Source organism: Nycticebus coucang, chromosome 22, assembly GCF_027406575.1.
Source record: "Nycticebus coucang isolate mNycCou1 chromosome 22, mNycCou1.pri, whole genome shotgun sequence".
Taxonomy (NCBI): Eukaryota; Metazoa; Chordata; class Mammalia; order Primates; family Lorisidae; genus Nycticebus; species Nycticebus coucang.
In genome coordinates this window covers 36305806-36327424 of record NC_069801.1, presented here as the reverse complement: position 1 = coordinate 36327424, position 21619 = coordinate 36305806, and the positions used below count along the sequence as shown (strand labels likewise).

Here is a 21619-nt window from a genome sequence, read left to right as displayed (position 1 = left end):
TCCTTTCCATTGTATCAGCTTTTGGGCATACACTTTATTGTACTTTTTTATACATCCATTTCCCAAACAAGACATATTTGTTCATTGTTTTAATCCTTATAGCTCAGCATAGGACCTGGCACACAGTAGGCACTCAACGAATACTTGATCTTCAAAGCATGATCACTCATGCATCCATAATCCTCTTTTCATAGTACGAAGAAGGCTGATGTTCAGGCCCCCACGTAGATTTTGAGGAATATATAATTCCCAGTAAGTTCTTTTGTTAAAGGTGAGAAACAGCTTTAGGTTTAATTTCAAAATCAAGATGACATTCAGGTGAGTGTGTCAGGTGTCTTGGTCATTAAAAGACAAATCCCAAATTTTATTTGCCTGCACATCACTTTTTCCCTTTCCTTCAATTATTTCTGTACTTATGAAAGCAAAGGATTTATTCTATTTCTCACCATTTGATCCTACAAGGGCTTTATTTCAGTTTTTGTCACATATAAAAGCTGTGTGTCGAGACCGAAGATTATCCACTATCTTCTCTTCTATCTCTATGCCTTTTTCTACTTCTTCTTCTGATAGCAATAACTTGGTTTCTGAGTCTTTGGTTACAATAACCACAAATGACTGTCTTGACTCAAGGATATTAGCCACCACCACTTGATGTTGATAAACTTCCAAAGCATTCCGAGCACGATTAATTACAATGGAGGGGTCCGTCTCCAACTTGAAGGAAATTATAAATGCTTTGGGAGCCCAATCTTTTACCAAAGGAGAAAGCATTTTTGGCACCATCTTCATTGTTATCTATATTGGAAAAAGAAAAACTTAATAAACAAACAATGGCACTACTTACTAGGTCAATGTCATGGGAAATTATGGAAAGTAAACTTAAAGTTAAGTGGGATTTATCATTGTCAAACTTTTTGATTAACTGCTTCATTTAACAATCCCTTGGTTCTGTAGGGTTCATAATGATGACTAAGCCCAAGTCTTCATAAATATTTGGGGGCAATCTCCGACTTCTGTATCAGCTCTGCTCCGCCATCTCACCACCATTAAGAGAATTCTAAAGAACAGTACTACACTTTTTTCAAGCATTCTCCTTTAGCTTTTGAACTAACTCTCAAACGAACGAAGTCAAGGTTTTAAACCAGATTCCATTTTTAAGTTTTCACTTGTAACACAACTTAGCAGTGAAGGAACTGAAATGATTTTATTTTCACTTGACCAAAACTCCTACTATCTTATTCCCATTCCTTCTAAGGGAAATGATGAGTTGTGTTAGTCAAGATAGAACTAAAAAATATGAAATAAACTAAAGATTCCAGAGTTTGAAATCATCTATTGTCAGGATTTCCCCTAAAAAAGCTGGTTAGTAAATGTGGTAAGGATTATATACCAATTTATACTTCATTTTTCTCCTTAGCATTTATCACTACCACACATAGTATGTATCTGACTTATTTATTGTCTCCCCTAAAGAGGAAGCAATAGAAGGGCAGCGTATGTTTCTTTTCACTGCTTTCATGTCTAGTTTCTACAGTAGAGCCTGGCATACCACTGGTACTTAATAAATATTTGTTGAAGAAATGAACAAATAAACTATTCTATAAAGTGTCTCACAAGCAGAGTTTCTCCTATTTAAATTATATCACCCAATAAAAGACTAAAAACTCCCTCAGGTTCAAGAAGCCAGATAGATCATCTCAACACCACCACTACTCTTTCCATATCTCTCTCTTAAACAACAATAATCCCCAACTAGTCTACCCACTCCACTCTCTCTCTACTTCACCTTTTATACTGATGCCAGAATGTTCTCAAATACTTTCTACTAATGTGTCTCTTGGCTCACAAGACAAAATTCAAACTCCTTAAAAAAGGAATACAAGTCTTCTACCAAGCAAGCCACCTCTTTAGTCTGCTTTGCACTTCAGTTCACAGCCCACTGCCCATTTCCTTACTTGAACTCTACCTGGAATGACCTTCCCTACTTTGTCTGCTACACCTTCTGCTCATCTTTTAAACCCCAGTCCAAGTTCTTTCCTCTAGGACTTCCCCAAGTTTCACTCACCCCACCATCCGGTTTACGTAGCTCCACTAGAGCATTTATCACTCTGTATTGTATTTATGTCTGTGTCCAGCTCCCTCCCTAACTGTGAGGTCCACGAGATTGGACGGAGTTATTCACCTCTGTAACCCCAGAGCCTAGCGCACACAGATGCAGAAATGCCATCTCCGGATCAAGAGAAAATCAACCCAAGATTGGTTATAGAGGATCAGATCTCTGAAAGAAAAGCCCTCCATCACCTGCAATAGGCCCCCAGATGACTGGATCTTGTGTTCAGGCATTTCAGAGACAGGAACATAGAAATCTGACACGGCTGCAGCCAGGTAAAACATCGCAGAAGAGCCTGGCAAGAGAAGCAAAAGGTGTAACAAATCTGGGAGAGAAATGGGATCAGCTCGTTTTTAAGTCGGGCTTCCCAGCTGTTGAGACTCATGGGTAGGCAAGAAGGGGATATTTAGCTGGGGGAAATGGCTCTGCCTCCAGGCAACCGGTGTACACCCAGGGCACGCACCTAGCGGATTGAGCGCCTGGGCCGCAGCCTGCAACAAATGTAAATAGTCCGCCACAGTGGTGAACTCTACCGCCAGAAAAGTGCCGGCAGCCACAGCCTCCTGGTAGTTCCGCAGAGCCGCAGCGAAGCCCGGGAGTGCATTCTCCTCGGCCTCCAGGCTCAACAAGCCCGCATGGGCTGGGCCGGAAGGCCGCAGCGCCGACAGCCAGGTCTGGGGTGGAAATCGGTGGGCAAAGGGAAAGGCGGAGCGAGCGCGGTACAAGAACAGGACCCCATAGCCAGCTGCCAGAAAGGCCTCCGCTGAAGTTGCGCCGCGCCGCCCGCTGCTGAAGTTGTCCAGGAAGCGCACTGGCCGCGCTTCCAGTGGGACTTTGGTGCCGCCTGACGTGACCAACACCACCCGCCGGCCCTGCGTGCCCAGCTTGGCCGCGAAGCAAGCCATAACCTCAGCCCAGCGCGCGGCACCGGCAGGCTGAGGAAACTCGGCTACCAGGTCCATTTCCGCCATCAGCGCCGCTGCGCTCGCGCATGCTCCGGGTCGCCGGCGCCACGCCCCTTTCCCCTTACGGCCGTGGTAGTGAGTGGGCGGTTCACTATCTTAGTTCTGACGCTAGGTCTAGATCTAGCCAGGTCAGGAAAGGCGTGGTGGTTCCATCCCAGAGCTCAGCGAAGATGATACTGCGCTGAGGGGAATTCTTGGCTGTGTGAACATCTGGAGGAATTACATTCCCTCAAGTCAATTCCTACCCTGGGTAAACAACTGATCACTTTTGACCTCACCGCCCGCGGTAGAGACCTCCTTGGGCTTGGATTCCGTGGGAGTGAAGTTACTTGACCATTAAACCTTTGTTCTCGTGCGTTTGTACTTTTTTTTTTTAATTCCCCAAATAGATACCATTTGTCAATTGAGCTACATTTCTTCCCTGGATCTTGAAATACTAGGAAGGAAGCTGCCCCGTGATCGTCACGTGACTCTGGGGTTCAGCTTATCCTCGCCCGGCAACCGTCCTAGAGACCGACACCGCCGGCTGCAACATGAACGTGATCTACCCACTGGCGGTGCCCAAGGGGCGCCGGCTCTGCTGTGAGGTGTGCGAAGCCCCTGCGGAGCGGGTGTGTGCGGCCTGCACAGTCACTTATTACTGGTAGGCCCTGGAACGTGGCACCTGGGCGCCTCCCTTTCTCTTTCCCAGTCAAGGGTCTGTGATTGTGTCCTCTGAGTTGGCCATGGCTCCTGGCTCTGCCAGAGACCCCTCAAAACGGCTTCAAGACCGGTCTCTACGACCTCTATGGCTTTGTCTCCTCTCCCACTCGTTCGTCGCCTGCTGTTTTTTGAGGAATAGTTATGCACTATTCTAGGTGCTGAAGTTACTGGGGCAGTTCAAATGCTCAGTTTCTCCTGTAAAGATCTAACGTTCTAATACAGAAGACAAGTAAGTGAAGAAACAAACAAAATAATTTCAGAGAGTGATAAATGTAAGACAAAGGAATGTGATGGGAAATTGGGCAGGCAGCGTCCCTGAAAGTAGACTACTGATTAGAAGACAAATTAAGAGCATCTCGCCATGGAAATGGCTGGGGGAAGAGTGGCACAGATAGGCTGTGAGGGAGAAAAGAGTGGTTTATTTGGTACACAACTGAAGATGCTGATGGTCTAGGAAGGGTAGTACTAGATGAGGTAGTTTTCATGTATTCAGTGCAATATCCCATAGCCTTGTTTCAGATTAGACCCTACTTTGGGTCAGAGATAAAACAGTTTGGCCCTATCCAGAAACCTAGTCCAGAGTAGACTGAATTTTCTTTAAAAGAGTCTCACTCTGTCACCCTGGGTACAGGGCCCAGGCGTTATAGTTCCCAGCAACCTCAAACTCTGGGACTCAAGGGATCCTTTTGCCTCAGCCTCCGGAGTAGCTGGGAATACAGGCGCCTGCCACAACACCCGGCTCTTTTTTTAGAGACACCGTCTTGCTTTTGCTCAGGGTGGACCAGAACTCCCAAGCTCAGGCAATCCACCCTCCTCCGTCTCCCAGAGTGTTAGGATTAGGGACTTGAGCCACCATGCCTGGCCTTGGATTGAATTTTTTTTTTAATATATCCTACATGACAAATACTGTCCCTCTGGGTGTGTTAAGCTTTGGGACCTCTGAGGATGGAAGCGTGGTGAATGGGGTAGTGTTCAGAAAGCTTTTGAGCTGTTGTCTTGAGAGGTCAATAAGAACTTGCTATGTGCAGGAACAGTGACGAGAAGTACGACATTCCTGGCATCCAGGGCTGCTGGGGCAAATGGTGAAAGAACAGATTTTACTGAGCGGAGAAGTTAATAGAGGATGGAGTAACCATTGATTTCCAAACTGCAAGCTAGGACCTATTAGCAGTTCATGAATAAGCCACAGCCAGCATTTAAAGAAGAAAAAAAATATATAGCATGGAATAGAAAGTATCATGAGTATTATCTACTTGAATTATTTCTTGAAATTTCTGTTTTAGTGTTTTACGTGGCTATATGTGTTTGTACTGATAAAATGTACTTCTTACTATGAGTTGAGTCAAAAAGAGTTTGAAAATCATTGTGATAGTTAATAGGAGTTTAAACTAAGAAGATACAGACAGGTTAAGGCCAGACAGTAACATGAGATCAATGAATTTGGAATTCATCCCTTGGGAAGCCATGGATGGTTCTGAGCCGTCATGCTCTCATTTGTGTTAAGGAAAGGTGACAGGCAGCAGTGTGGAAAATAGAGCAAAAGGTAAGTACTTGACAACCCAAAATAAGTGACTGAGGCAAAGATCTCAGTCAGTGGAGGTTTATTAAGCCAAAATTGAGGACATGCCTAGGAAAAACACAAACCACAGGCAAATCTGTGGCTGTTTTTTGTCTGAAGGGAATTTTGGGGAATAGTACATACAGAAAGACAAAAAATAGCAGGGGCTGGGTAGTGAGGCAAAATGGTTGCATTTTTCAAAGGCCTAGGAAATCTACATTTTACATTAGGTGAATGAATGTTAGAAGAGAAAAAGGGAGTGAAGGAGGGACATCCCCATTAGTTGGGAGATTGTGATCTTGTCTCTGTTTTGTACTTGGGAAGATAAACTTATAATTCATTACTAGTGTAGAATTAAACAGACTTTAGTCCTTCTAGCCAAGAGCTAGATTTGGCCTGGCTAGAAGGATTAAAGTTATAGACCCAAAGTTGTAATTTGTCCTTGTTTGTGGGAAGCCAGCAAGGAATTTTCATTTTATACAAAGCAGGATTGAAGAATATGAATCACCTGTTGTAATGAACCCATGGCTTTGGTAGGACTCTGGGTATTTTCTTTTAAATGCAGCTCTCATTTTCTTGGCAGTCTTAGAGTATTCTTCTGTCTCATTATTGGGTCCTTCCCCCTTTTTCAAAGAAGCTCTCCAGTGATGTTTGTTTTTCATTCATTTTGGCTTGTGGTCTTAACAAAACTGACTGAGACAAGTATGCAGTACAGGAAAGAGGCACAGACAGAAGTAGTAAATAAAATAATAGGCCAGCTGTTTGTGGACTTAAGTGTCAGATTATGTCTTAAAGCCTGCCACTAGATGCAGGTGTACAATTGAAATAAGATGCCCACTTGCCACTGTAAAGCCTGCTACCAGATGCAGCTTAATTGTCACTTGCCACTCACTGGTAGGGTTTTGATCTGAGTCTGTGAGCAATTGATTTATTATGGGCTCTGTGCAGTCAAAGCTCTCTGCTAATGATAATCAGTCACTTATTTTGGGTTGTCAAGTGTATTTGCAGCCTCTTCCTAGTGCTGGCATCACCATCTCAGCTCCACTTCACATTGTCAGTCTTTAGGTTCTCTTAAGGAGCGTGCAACCTAGATCCTTCCTATAAACAGATTACAGTAGGGTTGGTGCCGGGAGAATCTAATACCACTGCTGATCTGACAGGAAGCAGAGCTCAGGCAGTGATGCCAGCAGTGGGGAGCTGCTATAAATACAGATGAAGCTTGGCTCACTCATCCACTGCTCACCTTCTACTGTGCAGCCAGCTTCCTAACAAGCCACAGAACTTCACCAGTCCATGGACCAGGGGGTGGGAACCACAGTCTTCGAAAATTCAAAATTTTTCTATAAAACAAAACTAAGGTCATTATTCTATAGATTTTGATGGTAAATGTAAAGCATCTAGTACCCTTCCTGGGACCACACTGGCTGGTTTTCATTGTCTCAAATTTAGGGAACAGGAAAGACAGTCAATTTGAATTCATGAAAGTTTTTCTGCAAAATAATGATTATTCCTGATTATAAGTGTAATTCATGTTCACTGCAGAAAACTTGCATTTTCCTCAACTTGTCTGAAAAGCCAACTCATCAAAGGCAGATTAATTAGAGAGAGATCATACAAATTTATTTAACATGTATACACAGGAGCCTCCGGAGAATGAAGATCCAAAGATGCAAGGGAAATTGTCCATTTTTATGTGTAGATTCAACCAAGTATGAACATCTGTGTAGAAATATGATTGGACAAACAGAGTGTGATATAACAGTAACAGCTAAGTGAGGAAACCGAGGAAGGCCTGCTTATCTAGCAGCTTCTTGGTCTCTCTATTTCTATGCATGCATTCCTTCCTTCTAGGTGTGCGGTAGGACCCTCTTTGGAATGGGGATCTTCTGACCTACAGTAGTTCAGGTAATTTTTTAAAGCCAGTTTTTACACAGAAAGGCAGAAGGAAAATTAGAGTTTTATGGCTGGCTTTGGGGAAAAGGGATTGTTGTTTCTGGAATGTGCCTTGGAAAATAGAGATTTTAGTTTTTTGCCTAACCCCAGGGGAGAATGGGACTGAGAGACAAGAGGCAGGAGAAGGTCAGAGAATAACTTTTGCTTCTGAGAACTTTATTGTTTTTCTTGAGTCCCAACACTTGAAAATACAAAAATGAAGGAAGAAAAATAATTCATGAGCCCCTAACCCAGAAATTAATAACCCGATATTTTGTAATTTTTTTTCTATTTTTTTCCTAAATACATTTATTTTATATACAATGTGTAATCTTGTGAATATGTTCCCAAGGAATGGAATTTTTTTTTTTTTTTGCAGTTTTTGGTTGGGGCTGGGTTTGAACCCACCACCTCTGGCATATGGGGCCGGCGCCCTACCCTTTGAACCACACACACAGCCCCAGAATGGAATGTTTTTAAGAAATAGTACTTTAATAAAAATATAAACAGAAACATTGGTGACAGGTAAAAGAGACTTTAGTACTGTAAGTTTATTTTCTTTGTAATTTGCAACCTACTTTTGCAATAATTTTTTCCTTTTATTTAACATGGCATATTTAAATATTTATATATTTAAATGCCTTCACTGCCCAGGAGGAGAAAACAAATGGTAAAGTGATGTTCAATAATAGGAAGCTATAGGATGTGTGGTGAATTGTAGAGGGTGTGTCTGAAGACATTCAAATTCAGTTTACAAAAAACATGATAATGGCCAAACAAACCTGCCTGGTGAGCCCTAAGGGAAAACATTCACAAGCTCCTTCTTTATGCAGGGCCCTATGTTGGGCATTAGGGGTGAGATGGATCAATTAGGAGGGAAGGAGCTAACAATATAAAAATAAAGCTCACTTTATTAAGAAAGGTTAGATATGTCATTTGCTCTCAGTGGAACAGAAATTTAGGCAGTTAAGTGAGTTAACATTTCCATTGCTCACACAGTTACTTAGCAAGCCCCTGTTTGATAAATTCCCCCATAGAACTTAGCTATTTCTGTATCCTGGCTAAGTGCTTTTATTGATCTGTTTACAGTAATTTTCTATCCCCAGAAAAATATTTTGGAAATGCCTTCTGTCATTTCTATGGTAGCCATCACCATTGTAAAGAAAATACCTTATTGCATTTCTGTTGTCCCAGAAGAAAGGAAGGAGAGAAGTTGCTTGCAAACAACCACATGTTGTCTATGGCTGCTTTTGTGCTACAAGAGCAGGGTTAAGTATTTACAACAGAGACTATCTAGCTCTCAAAGCCTAAAATTTGTCCAGTCCTTTACAGAAAAACTTTGCTGACCCCTCCTTTAGATTAGTTTCCTGTTTTTTAATATAAAAATGGAATCAGCTAACTCACATGTAAGTGAAAATGTGTGATAGGCAATAGAAATGCAAAATGCCATCCTTGCATGTGTCTAACAGCAGATCCTCAAAATACGTGAAGAAAAAATTGACAGAATTGAAGGTGAAAATAGACAATTCAATAACAGTTAAAGACTTTAATATCTCCCTTTCAGTAATTGACAGAACTAGACAGAGATCAGCAAGGAAATATAAGAACCACACTATAACCCAATTCAACATGATATCTATAGACCATCACTCAATAACAGCAGAATACACATTCTTCTCCACTGCAGATAGGAACATTCTTCAGAATGGACTGTAAAATAAATGTTAATACATTTATAAGGGCTGAAATCACAAAGTATGTTTTCCAACCACAAGGAGTGAAGTTAGTAATAACAGAAGGAAATTTGGTAAATTTAAAAATATGTGGAAATAACACACTCTTAATCAATGGGTCAAAGAAAAAAATCACAGGGAAGTTAGAAATTGCTTTGAGATAGTGCCCCCAGTTCATAAGTAGATAAAGAAAATGTGATATATGAAAGTGGGGGGCACTCGACTGGCAAAGATCTCACAGACCACCAAGGCTTGTATGAAAGGTTTTTATTGGCGACAGAGGGATGCTGCAGAGCAGCACCAAGGAGGAGAGAAAAGAAGAGAGAGAGGGAAGAAAAGAGAGAGAGAGGAAAGGGGAGGAGAGACGAGGAGAGAGAGAGGAAAGACTGAGAGAGATAGAGAAGAGAGAGGAAAGACTGAGAGAGAGAGAGGAGAGAGAGAGCACGCGTGCGAGAGTGAGCTATATGGGTTCGGTTAGGGGAAGTCTTAGAATGGTGATGGGAGGGTAGAATAGCCAGTAAGGAGTCACTGCCCTGGCTGGAAGAGGTTTTAGGGGCAGGCCATAATTAATCTTGGTCTGTAGAAAGTAGGAGTGGCTTTCTCTGGGGCAATTACCTAACATTCTTCCCTTCCTGATATGTTAAAAATAGGGGGTTGGCCTTGGGATAGTGGACGTAGAGTTCTCTCTTCTGTAGTTTCTTCCTGCTGAGAGGGGCTCGTAGTTTCAATTGGCCAACTAGAGGACAATTATGATTTTTTTTTTGTTGTTGGGAGGATGTAAGTTTTTGCTTTCAGACTGTCCTTTTAGCGGTGGTTGTTTAGAAGTGGTGTTTAGGAAAGTCTTGTGGTTCGGAGTAGCCTGGTCCATTCACGAAGAACAGTTTCTCTTGTAGGTTTGGAGTACTAATTGAGTACCTGTTGAGATAACTTTGAGAGTTGAGTTTGAATAAAATGAGTTATTGAGTAGGAAATGTTAGCTGTTCCTGTGTCTATGTTAGCCGTGATTCCTACCGCTGCCAGTAAGGGAAGTATGGCAACTTGGGCAGCCCGTTTCATACGTGTTGTTGGATAGAGAGAAAGAGGAGGCACTGGAACAGGTTCATCTCCTGCAATAATTTTAAAATCAGGTAGTAATATAACTACGGAACAGAGACTTTGAATGTGGATAGGGGGAATTCGGTATAATTTTTTCCTGCAGAGAAACTGGAAGGAAAGATGGCACTTTCTGTGTAACTTCTTTTTTGGTTTGAAAGGGAAAGTGACTATATTAGAACACTTTGATGGGTTTAGGCCCGATAGGGGAGTGGTGCCGGTAAAGTTGAAGTAAAGAGGGGATGACTGGATGACTTGATTGAATGAGGGTATAAAAGGTTTAGTTTCATGTGTGTAAGTTGTTAAATTAAGAGATGTGGGGTTTGAAAGATTGAGAGATAAAATGTTAGGAATATGACTGGGGTGGTTTGAAGTTTAGTGTGTAAGAGACTATGAAGATTTAATTTAATTCAGTAGCCCAGTTTATATTTAGGGTGATGTTTTAAAAGTGAGTATGTTCATAAGATGGAATTGTAGGTTAGATTAAGATTTAGTTGGGGTGTGAGGGTGGAGAAATTGAAATTTCGGATTTGATTTTGGCTAATTTCTTCTTTTAAAATTTGAGAATGAGTTTTAATGATTTTGATAATACCTGTTAAAAGACGGGAGGATAAATTTTGGTTTTAATACTTTATGGTGAGTTTGTAAAAGTATGGCCAAGGGTGTGGAAAAGTAGTTGTTGATAGTTGTATATTGGTGTCGGTGACCTTCCAGGGGACTATGGATTCACAGCCCCAATAGGCGCAGCCTTTTCTACATTTTGAGTTAGGATTTTGAGTACTGCAAGCATATATTTGGAGGGTGTAGTTTAGATAACAATGTTTGCCCAAAGAGACTAAGGTATATGAATCACCTTTAAATAATTCACATAAGGTGATATTAAATAATACATTAGAGTGATTTGATTTTCTAATTAATGTTTTGTTAATAAAGGTGTGATATGATTTCCAGGTGTTAGACCACGAGTCGATGTGTAATTTTCATGTTTCTTCTCAGTGGCCAGAGAGAGAAGTTGAGGGTTTTGTAATTGAGACCTGTAAGTATTAGGAGAAGTTATTAGGAATAAGAAAATTATGAGAGGTATTTTAGGAAGGTAAGAGAATACTTTATGAATATGGAGTAAAGGGATAGAGAGTATTTTGTTTTGTGATTATGGTGGAGTAATTGTGATTGGATTAAAGAGTAATATTAGGAGTATAGTTATTATTACTATGAAGATGTCTATTGGTGAGCATTAAGGGAGGTAATTGAAATTTTATGAGACGTATCTTTTAGACCTTAGGTGGAGGATGAATTTCGGTTTCCTGGACCTCTGGAATCCAAGTGAGTTTAAGCTTTAGGGGTCCTATTTCTTGAGCTGAGTATGAGGGAAGATTTTTAGGTGTTGTCTGTTGACCTGTAGTAATAGTTGGATTAAGGAAAGGCTTAGTGCAAGATATATGAAACTATCCAGGAAATGAGGCTAATTTTACTGCAGTGGGTGTTGATAAAATTACTCTATGAGGTCCTCGGCATTTTGGCTCAAGTGGTTTTTTGGGATGATTAGGAGGAGCTACTAGAACTTGATCTCCTGGGTGAAAGGAGGTGGGTAATGAAGGTGTTGGGATAGGAAGAAGTGTGTCTGTTTGTTTTCATAAAAGGGATTGGATATACTGAAGAAGAGAGGATAAGATGGAGGGAGATAATGGGCTATTTGATGGTGTAAGTCCTGGAGGAAGAATGGGTCTACCAAACATTAATTCAAAAGGAGAGAGGTTGGAGGGTTTCTTTCTAAGGGAATGTAGGCGTAAAAGTGCCAGGGGTAGAAGAGTGATCCAGTCTAAGTGAAGTTCAAGGGAAAGTTTGGTTAATATAGATTTTAGGGATCTGTTAGACCTTTCAAGCTTCTCTGAAGATTGAGGATGGAAAGGAATATAAGGTTTGAGAAATGGTGGAGGTGAATTCAGATTCATTGTTGGACTGTAAAGAACAGGGGATTCCAAAGTGGGGAATAATGTCTTGGAGTATGATAGAGGTAACAGTGGTAGTCCTCTTGTTTGTAGTAGGAAAGGCTTTAATTTAATTTGAGAAGGTATTTATTAACATTAAGAGGTATTGGGGAAGGAGGCGTGGGCATGGAGCTGGTGACAGCCGCATTGCCTGGGCCACCACTTAGGGTGTCCCGGGGGCTCCTTGGAGGCTCACCCGGCTCCAGGGACCTGAGGATCCCGGCACTGCACAGATGGCCCTGCTCCCATGGCCCACGCTCACCCTCCTGTTGCTCCTGCTGGCTACCAGGGTCAGGTGCCAGGAGCAGGCCCAGACCACCGACTGGAGGGCCACCCTGAAGACCATCCGGAATGGTGTCCATAAGATAGACACCTACCTGAATGCCACCTTGGACCTCCTAGGAGGGGAGGACGGGCTCTCCAGTATAAGTGCAGTGATGGATCTAAACCTTTCCCACGTTATGGTTACAGACCCTCCCCGCCGAATTGATGTGATTCTCCACTGTTTGGTTTCATCTTAACATTGGTATCCCTTCCCTGACAACATGCTGCAACCAACATGACAGGTGCTATGAGACCTGTGGCAAAAGCAAAAATGACTGTGACGAGGAGTTCCAGTATTGCTTCTCCAAGATCTGCCGAAATGTGCAGAAAACACTAGGACTAGCTCAGCATGTTCAGGCATGTGAAACAACCGTGGAGCTCTTGTTTGACAGTGTCATACATTTAGACTATAAACCGTACCTGGACAGTCAGCAAGCTGCATGTAGGTGCCGTTATTAAGAAAAAACAGATCTTTTAGGAAGATACTGACAGCTGGTGACAGATGAGGATGGAAGAACATAGTCTTTGACCAAGAACAAATGTTTTTATAGCATAAGAGTATCTTATTTTATGAAAAGATTATTTTAAGACCTTATAAAAGTTTATATTTTAACATTAAAACCTCAAAGTAAAACATCGTGGAGGAGGTCAGAGGAGGCACGCCTGCCTTCTCAGCTACCCTCCTGGTGGTGTTGCCTTAGGGTGCCAAATTGTCTTGACCAGTATGTGTTAAGGGCAGAATTTTTACAAAGAAGCATTATATAACTTGATTTTTGCAACCAAATTTACCAAGAAAAATGAGATCAAATATAAAATTCATTATAAAGGCTATTCAGCATTTTATTTTTTTTTTGGAACTATGGGAAATTCTTCACTTAGAAGTGTTATTTGTTTACTAGGAAATTTTAAATATACATCTATACCTGGAAAAAAATATTAAGAGGTATTTATAGTATTTGATTTTAGGTATGTGTGTGAAATTAAGTTGCTAGTTTGTTTTAGGAAGAAGTCCCCTAGCCTGGTGAGTTGGAAAGTGTGGGAGGCGAGACTTTGTTTGTGGGTCAGAGTGCTGGTAGATTTCATAGGATGATGTAAGTTGATTCAGAAACTCTGAATCTATTTGTGAGCAGAAAGAAAGCTTTAAGAAATTGTAGTAAAGTTTGAGAGTTGGGGTGAAATAACTTGTGGAGATAGATGAGGAGGTCATGAGTGGGAGGTTGATTTGTGTCTTCTACTGTAGTAGTAATAGGAGTAGAAATAAGTAGGAGGTGAGAGGAGGTGTTAGGAGATGAGCGTTGGAGAGTAGCTGTACATGCTGCACGGTCGGCTCGGTTATTACCCTTTGATAAAGGTGAGTGGTAGATTGATGTGAACGGCAATGAACAATGTTTATAGTCTTAGGTAATTTAGAAGCTTTTAGTAGTTTGATAATAAAGTGAGAGTTAAGAGGTTTTTCTTGTATGTTGGAGAGGTAAGGGAGAAGAGTGTCTAGTGTTTGAAGGTAATCATGAGTGGGTTACAAGTCAGAGGGAGTAGGTAAGCAGGATGTAGGATTTAGTGTGAATATGTGTTAAAAGAAAATGATAGGTCAGATAAGAGAGGTTTGAAAGTTAAGAATGTGGTGTGGTGGGAGGGTTTAAAGATTTTTGTATGCTAAAAGATTAGATAGAGAATGAGGGGATGAGACAGTAGTAGGGGAATTAAAAGTGAGTTTTTTTGATTCTTATATTAGAGTGATTGTGGCTGCCAATGTCTTGAGCTAAAGGGTTCAACTTTGAATAGTGTGATCTGTTTTGAGAGATAAGTAACTGGAGTAAAGGTGGGGCCTAGTTGATGTTTAAGTATGTTGAGAGAAAATATATGGTTTTTTGTAATATATATAGGAAGAAGTGGTGTGAAAGATTAGAAAGGTGGGGGCGTGGAGCTTTTAATAAAGCACACTGTAGAGATTTAAAAGAAGTGGAAATGGAGGTTAGGAGAGGCTTGTGAGGGTTATTTCGAGTAATATTATATAAAGGAGCAGTTAGGAGAGAAAAGTTGGGAATCTATGTTCTGAGGTATACAGCTAATCCTAAAAAGGAGAGGAGTTCTTGTTTTGTGGTGGGTAGAGGAAAGTTGCTAAGAAGGCTTTTTGTCTATGGTAATAGTTTTGAAGTTTGGGGATAAAAGGATATTAAGGTACGTGACTTTCTGTTGGAATAATTGAACTTTAGAGGGAGAGATCTGATATCTCCTATTTGCAAGGAAATTAAGGAGGGAATAGGTGTTTTGTTTAGAGTCATGTAAGGTAGGATTATAGAGTAGGAGGTTACCAACATATTGAATTAAGGTTTAAGGAGGGGGGTTATAGGATCGGAGGTCTCGTGCTAATGTTTGGTCAAATAAGTGGGGGCTGTCATGAAATCCCTGGGGGAGTATAGCTTAAGTAAGTTGGGAAGAAGTCTGAGAAGTAGGGTCAGTTTATGTGAAGGCAAATAGGTTCTGGCAATTAGGGTATAAGGGAATGGAGAAGAAGGCATCTTTGAGGTCTAGTATGGAGAAATAAGTTGTTTAAGATGGGATGGTTGATAGAAGGGCATATGGATTAGGGATTACTGGGTGTATAGGAATGAGCATAGAGTTAATGAGTTTTAGATTTTGTATTAAGTGATAGGTGTCATTAGGTTTTTTAATTGCTAGTATGAGAGTATTATATGGTGAGTGGGCAGGTTGTAAAAACTTTTTTTTTTTTTTTGGAGATTTTTGTATAATAGGTCAGAGTTCCAGGAGACTAGATTGGGAAGTAGATATTGACGTTGAGAAGGAAAAATAGAGGGTTTTTTTAGTTTAATAAGAATTGGAGAGTAGGAGGCAATTGAGGGGGTTTAGTATCCTAAATTTTAGGATTTACTTGCTCTGGTGGAATGGGCTAGGGCGACAAGTCTTTTTTTTTTTTTTTTTTTTTTTTGTAGAGACAGAGTCTCACTGTACCGCCCTCGGGTAGAGTGCCGTGGCGTCACACGGCTCACAGCAACCTCCAACTCCTGGGCTTAAGCGATTCTCTTGCCTCAGCCTCCCGAGTAGCTGGGACTACAGGCGCCCGCCACAACGCCCGGCTATTTTTTGGTTGCAGTTTGGCCGGGGCTGGGTTTGAACCCGCCACCCTCGGCATATGGGGCCGGCGCCCTACTCACTGAGCCACAGGCGCCGCGGACAAGTCTTTTATAGCTTGGAAAAGGACCAGGCAGAGTTGAGGCAGAGGGAGATGGGTCAGCATTTATCAATTTAAGATCAAAAGTTAGGGCGGTACTTAATTGGGAAAGTATGTCACATTCCAGAAGGGGAACTGGACAGGAAGGTAACATTAAAAAGGAATGTATAAATGAGAAATTGCCAATCATGTAGTGTAAAAAAGGAGTTTGATGTAGATGGTGGGAAAAATCCTTTACTCCAACAATAGAGGTGGGCAACAGGGAGGTAGGACCACTGAACTCTTTAAGAACTGAGATGCTAATTTCTGTGTTTAATAGAAAGGCAATCATCCTACCTGCCACCATCAGGGATACTCTTGGCTCCGTAGAGGTAACATTTGTCGGGTGAGAAAAGCCAGGGTCCCGTTAGTCTTCAGAAGAGGCAACTCCCAGTAAGTCTGCTTGTAGGTGCTGTGAGTTGGCTGGCCCCATGTCCTCTCTGAGCCAAGGGGCAGTCAGCCTTCCAATGACCCTTTCTTTTTGCAGAGAGGGAATGGTCATGGCTGAGGTTTGGGATTGGGGCAACGTATTACCTAGTGGCCTTCTCCATCGCATTTATAGTATGATTCAGGTGGTTGAGTCATGAAGCTGTCTTTTGCCCCTGATTACTTATGTAGGTTAGTAATGATGGCCTTAGAGATACTGTAATGTTTTGAGCTAGTATTTGATAATTTTGGGTTTGAGATTTTTTATTTTCCCTACAGAAAATATCATCTCATCCCACGTAAACTTTAAAGGCTGTGTTTAAAATTACAGGCTGGGGTGTCAGAGGTCCGTGCTCCAAGCACTTTAGCTTAAGTTTGATGTTGGGGTAATTTTGATTAAAGGAATAAGTCATGAGAACATTTTTCCCATCTATTGTTTCAGGATTTAAGTTAGTATACTTAATAAAAGCCTCAGTTGGGGCGGCGCCTGTGGCTCAGTGAGTAGGGCGCTGGCCCCATATGCCGAGGGTGGTGGGTTCAAACCCAGCCCCGGCCAAACTGCAACAAAAAAATAGCCGGGCGTTGTGGTGGGCGCCTGTAGTCCCAGCTGCTCGGGAGGCTGAGGCAGGAGAATCGCGTAAGCCCAAGAGTTGGAAGTTGCTGTGAGCCGTGTGACGCCATGGCACTCTACCCGAGGGCGGTACAGTGAGACTCTGTCTCTACAAAAAATAAAAATAAAAAAAAAAAAAATAAAAGCCTCGGTAAGGTGCTGGAGGAAAGCTGAAGGATTTTTTGATTTATCTTGTATGATTTTCTGTAATTTATTATAATCGATAGCCTTGTTTGGTGGAAGTTCTAAATCCGCAAAGAATGTAGGTAATAAAAATGTTTTTATTTTTTCTTAGTATTATTATTATAATTCCAATTTGGCTGGGAGTTAGGGACTGTAGTGTCATCTGTAGGATGCTTATTGTTTGATATATGAAATTGATTTGCTGCCTATTTCGCTCTCTCCCACACTTGTTTGCACTCATCAGAGATTAGGGTATTGGTTAAAATAATAAAAACATTATGCTAGGTAAGTTGATAGATATAGTAATACATTGTTATATGGTGGTACTGTAGGATTTTTTATGGAGGAGCTGGACGGAGAAATGAGTAAAGAACTCCAGAAGAGTTTCTTGGAGCAGTCGGAAGTGGACTGAGAGACATACGGAAGAACTGAGTGCGAGTTGGAGGGGAGGAGTTAGGAGAGGAGCTCAGATGGTTGACAGGGAAGTAGGAAAGACAGAGGGTGGAGGCAACTGTGTGGTTGAGGGAGGAGTCAAATATGGTGGGCCAGAACAAAAATTACTCCTGTTTAGGAACCGGTGGCCGGTCGTCTGCATGGCGGAGGTTTATTTGCCAGGTCGAATAGGTTTGATTTAGGGAGATAGAGAGTAGGGGAGTCCTTTGTTATGAGAATTTTGGAATTATCCGAACATAAATTAGGCTTGGTTTTAAGATATAAGAAGTTCTGAATGTAGAGGACCTCGCTCCGTTTGCCAAGGTGCTTATAATAGTTATATAAGTTTTGAATTAAAGAAAAATTAAATAAAGTGGTTAAACCTGGGTAGAGAGTTTCTTAATTCTACTAGGTGGCGTAAGGAGCATCCCAGGGGGAGTTAGGTGAGTTAGAATGGCTTGCATTCATGGCGATTCGTTGCAAAAATAAAGCGTGAGTAGAATCATAGGAGGACCAGGACAAAGAACGAAAGTCTTTGTTACTTAGTTGCTGGCTGAGAAAAGGAGAACACAGTCTAGGCCGGTCAGTCGTCGCCATGCACTAGAGCAGTGTCAGGCCCTGGAGGCTGTGGAGAGCACGCAAGGTCAAGGGGAATAGGGAACTCAAGCCTCGAAAAACGGGTGAATCACCAGGAATGTAAGCAACCCAGCCCATGATTAGGGAAAATTTACTCTTATAGGGGTAAATTGGTACTTGGTAAGTACCAAGTCTGGATGGGGTCAGTGTTGGGTGCTGGTTAGAGCACTTTGGCGAATGGACACAAGCCGATGTGGTGATGAGCGCTGGGAATGCGAGAGGAGGATAGGGAGCCCCCAGGAGCTAAAATCCCGTGGAAGAGGTGGAAGCTACCCTTGGAAGCATTCCCCAATTTCATCCCACTTCTGACACCAGGTGAAAGGGGGGGCACTCCACTGGCAAAGATCTTACAGACCACCAGGGCTTGTATGAAAGGTTTTTATTGGTGAGGGAGGGACGCTGCAGAGCAGCACCAAGGAGGAGAGAAAAGAAGAGAGAGAGAGGTGAGAAAAGAGAGAGAGAGGAAAGGGGTGGGGGATATGGGGAGAGAGAGAGGAGAAACCAAGAGAGAGAGGAGGGGAGAGGCAACGAGAGCACTCGTGCAAGAAAGAACTATATAGGTTTGGTTAGGGGAAGTCTTAGAATGGTGATGGGAGGGTAGAATAGCCAATAAGGAGTTACTGCCCTGGCCGGAAGAGGCGTTAGGGGCAGGCCATGGTTAATCTTGGTCTGTAGAAAGTAGGAGGGGCTTTCCTGGGGCAATTACCTAACAATATATGCATGCACACATATATTGAGTACTAAACCATAAAAAGGAATGAAATATTGTCATTCGTAGCAACATGGCATGAACTAGAGACTATTATTCTAAGTGAAGATTGCAGGAATAGAAAACCAAATACTGTATGTTCTTACTAATAAGTGGGAGCTCATAGATGGTTACACACAGCAAAAAAGTGATATAAAGGACATGAGAAACCAAGAAGAGGGGGAGGTGGGAGAGTGGGCATGAGATAGAAACTTACCTTTTGGGTACAATGAACACTATTTTGGCAATGAGCATAATAAAAGCCCTGACTTAAGCATTATACAAGATACCCATATAACAAAAACACTTGTTCTCCCTTAATATATTGAAATAAATTATTTATTTTTTATTTTTTGCAATTTTTTTTGGCCAGGGCTGGGTTTGAACCCACCACCTCTGGCATATGGGGCCAGCGCCCTACCCCTTTGAGCCACAGGTGCTGCCCTGAAATAATTTTTTTTTTTTTCAGTCAGAGCTCTAGGGCTTTATTACAAATGTTGACCGCTAGACAGGCCCCTCCCCAATTTTCTTCTGTATCCTTTTTCCTCATAATACATCCCTACAGGGAAAGTCAGTAGGCCATTATGGAAGACGAATCTGGGCAGAGCTGAAATGGGGCAATGCTTTCTCCAAAGTCCTCAGAAACCACCTCTGGAGTCCTTATGGCTCCAGCTGAGAAACTTGTGGCAGAAGAGGTAAGAACTTTAGCTCTCATCTTCAAGGTCCTGCATGTCTACGTCCTGGTGGGCTTTTGTCTTCTTTTGCTGTTTGGGTTGTGCTTCACTAGTTCTGGTTGGCTTTGAAGGAGCTTCCACTTCCAGGACCGCCTTCTCTTTCTGCATAAGGTGGATCTGCTGCAGGAGTTTCCTGCGCTTCTACCCTGACAGAGTAATGTTGGCACGTGCAATGGAGACCCTCTTCTTGAGATGGTGCCTTGTGATCAGCCCTGCGTCTATCACAGCCCCAGTCACCTGGTGCTTCAGTCGCCCTCCGGATTCAACACCCGCCGGCGCTTGTACAGCTTCTTCTTCAGTTCCTGCATAGGAGGAAGATGCGAATCACACTGTGCAGCCGGATGTCCCCAGACCCCCATCGATCCCAACTCCAGCAAGACAAGAGGACTCCAGGAGACATGGGAAAACAAACTCGCGGCCCCACTACAGTTACCATTTGGAGCCGATTCTGAAATAAATTTTTTAAAGAAATACTTTGATATAAGTGAAAATGAAAACACAGATTGGAGGCGGAGCAAGATGGCAGCCGAGTAACAGCTTCCTTGCATCTGGGCACCGTGAGTCTGGGGATATAGGACTCCAGGCATCTCTGGCTGGTGGGATCTGCCTATCATCACCCCTGAGAGGATACAGGGAGTAAGCGAGAGACTTCTGGACCCCAAGAGGAGGACTAAAATAGTGGAAAACCGGCAAGTGGTCGCGTGTGTTCAATCCGTCTAAACCCGCCCGCAACTGTAAATTCAGTAGCAGCGAGACTGCAAACCAGAAAGGCCTTACCTGTGAACTGTTTTGGTGTCTTTGGACTTGGCACTCAGCTGAACTGCCTTGGGGAGAGCCTGAGCGGGAGTGTGGAGAACTTTGGCCTTTTTCTAGGGCCCGAGTCTGAGCCACTGAGCCAGACGGAGCTAATAGTGTTTGGCTCTGGGTCACAGGCAGACATTGTGAGCGATCTGCCCCGGCAAGCTCCGCCCTCAGGGTCGCAGAGCTGGAATTGGGTGGGAGCTAGTAACCCAGCGACCAAGTAGCCTAAGGGCAGGGTCTGAGCCGCCTTGCAGCCCTAACCCTCGGGGGCAGAGGGAGACCAGTTTTGACACACAGGGTAAGTGGACAGCCACTTCAGCAGTGATTCCAGCGACAAGCACTTCCCTGAGAAAGCTTCTGCTCAGTAAGTGAACAAGTTCAAAGTTCCTTTTAAGTGGGCTGAAGAGAGATTTAGGGTGTCTACCTGCTGGGGTTTGAGAAACTAGCAGCCTCCAGTCGTATCAGAACTGTGATTAACATCTCATACTCCAGAAGACCACGTGTTGCCCAGACAATATTCAATAACATATACATACTGCGTTGTTTTTGGTTGTGTTTTTTTTTTTTTGGTTTGGTTGTTTTTTTTGTTTATTTTGATGTTGTGGATTGTTGTTTTGTTTTTTAAGTTCAACCTTTTCCATACAGATCCTTTTTCTTTCTCAATTTTTCTAGTTTAATTATAATTTCCCATTGCTGCCTATTTCAATAATTAGAACTTCATTTTTGTTAGTGTTTCTACCGCTACTATTTGGTTTTTCCAGCCAATTTTATCCCGTAAAGTTTTCTGTTTGCTTGTTTTGGTTTGATTTATAGCATTTTTGTCTTTCCTCTCTACTTGGTGGAGGTGGGGTACTGTGTCTGATCAGGTTAGCTAAGAGCTGCTGACCTCAAGGGAACCACCTAACTGGTGTTTTTTTTTTTTAAGGTTGTATCAAAGTACCCTACTGTACACCTATATTGCTCTGTCTCCCTCTTTCTGTGCCTCTCTTCTTTTTGTCAATATTCCCTTTACCCACCCCCTCTCCTTTCTCTATTTTTCTTCTTTTTTTCCTTATCACTTGGTCCTCCTTTCTTTCATCCCTTTTTTCTCTTAAACCTTCTCACCCTTCTGGTACTGTAACCCTTAGTCCACAGGCACGAGAACTTAAAGAGCAAGACGAAGTGAAAGGAAAATTAGGGCAAGGAAACAGATAAAAGAAACCACTCCTGAGGAAGAATCAGCAGAAAACTCCAGGCAACATGAAGAACCAGTCCAGAACAACCCCACTCAGGGACCATGAGGTAGCTACTGCAGAGGATTCCACCTATACAGAAATGTAAGGAATGACAGAAAGGGAATTTAGAATACACATGTTGAAAACAATGAAAGAAATGATGGAAACAATGAAGGAAACTGCTAATAAAGTGGAAAATAAC

The 21619-nt window shown here is 42.4% G+C and overlaps 2 protein-coding genes and 1 pseudogene across 3 annotated transcripts in view; 2 read left to right on the top strand and 1 right to left on the bottom strand.

Annotated features, from left to right (window-relative positions):
- On the bottom strand, window positions 1-3133 carry PPCS (phosphopantothenoylcysteine synthetase). 2 transcript variants are annotated; one of them, XM_053576317.1, is made up of 3 exons: window positions 3019-3133; window positions 2302-2405; window positions 1-795 (listed from the first exon to the last, which is right to left on the bottom strand). In XM_053576317.1, exons 2-3 carry the CDS (start codon window positions 2392-2394, stop codon window positions 472-474), a joined length of 417 nt encoding a protein of 138 aa, XP_053432292.1. In that variant the 5' UTR covers window positions 2395-2405; window positions 3019-3133; the 3' UTR covers window positions 1-471. The 2 variants fall into 2 exon arrangements, with proteins under 2 accessions (XP_053432292.1, XP_053432291.1); XM_053576316.1 differs by having other exon boundaries at window positions 2574-3130.
- Window positions 3134-3249: 116 nt separating this feature from the next.
- Window positions 3250-21619, top strand: part of ZMYND12 (zinc finger MYND-type containing 12) — a 69744-nt gene continuing 51374 nt past the window's right edge. The window contains exon 1 of the mRNA XM_053576318.1: window positions 3250-3718. Within this exon, the coding sequence (XP_053432293.1) occupies window positions 3609-3718 (110 nt within the window). The 5' untranslated portion in view covers window positions 3250-3608. The remainder of the gene's footprint in view (window positions 3719-21619) is intronic.
- On the top strand, window positions 12314-13324 carry LOC128575059 (group XIIA secretory phospholipase A2-like; annotated as a pseudogene).

Coding starts and splice junctions, on each gene's coding strand:
- PPCS (XM_053576316.1), bottom strand. CDS start 3,081: ATGGCGGAAATGGACCTGGTAGCCGAGTTTCCTCAGCCTGCCGGTGCC. Junction 2,406..2,573: donor CCAGGCGCTCAATCCGCTAG/GTGCGTGCCCTG, acceptor TTCTCTTGCCAG/GCTCTTCTGCGATGTTTTAC. Junction 796..2,301: donor CATCTGGGGGCCTATTGCAG/GTGATGGAGGGC, acceptor TTTCCAATATAG/ATAACAATGAAGATGGTGCC.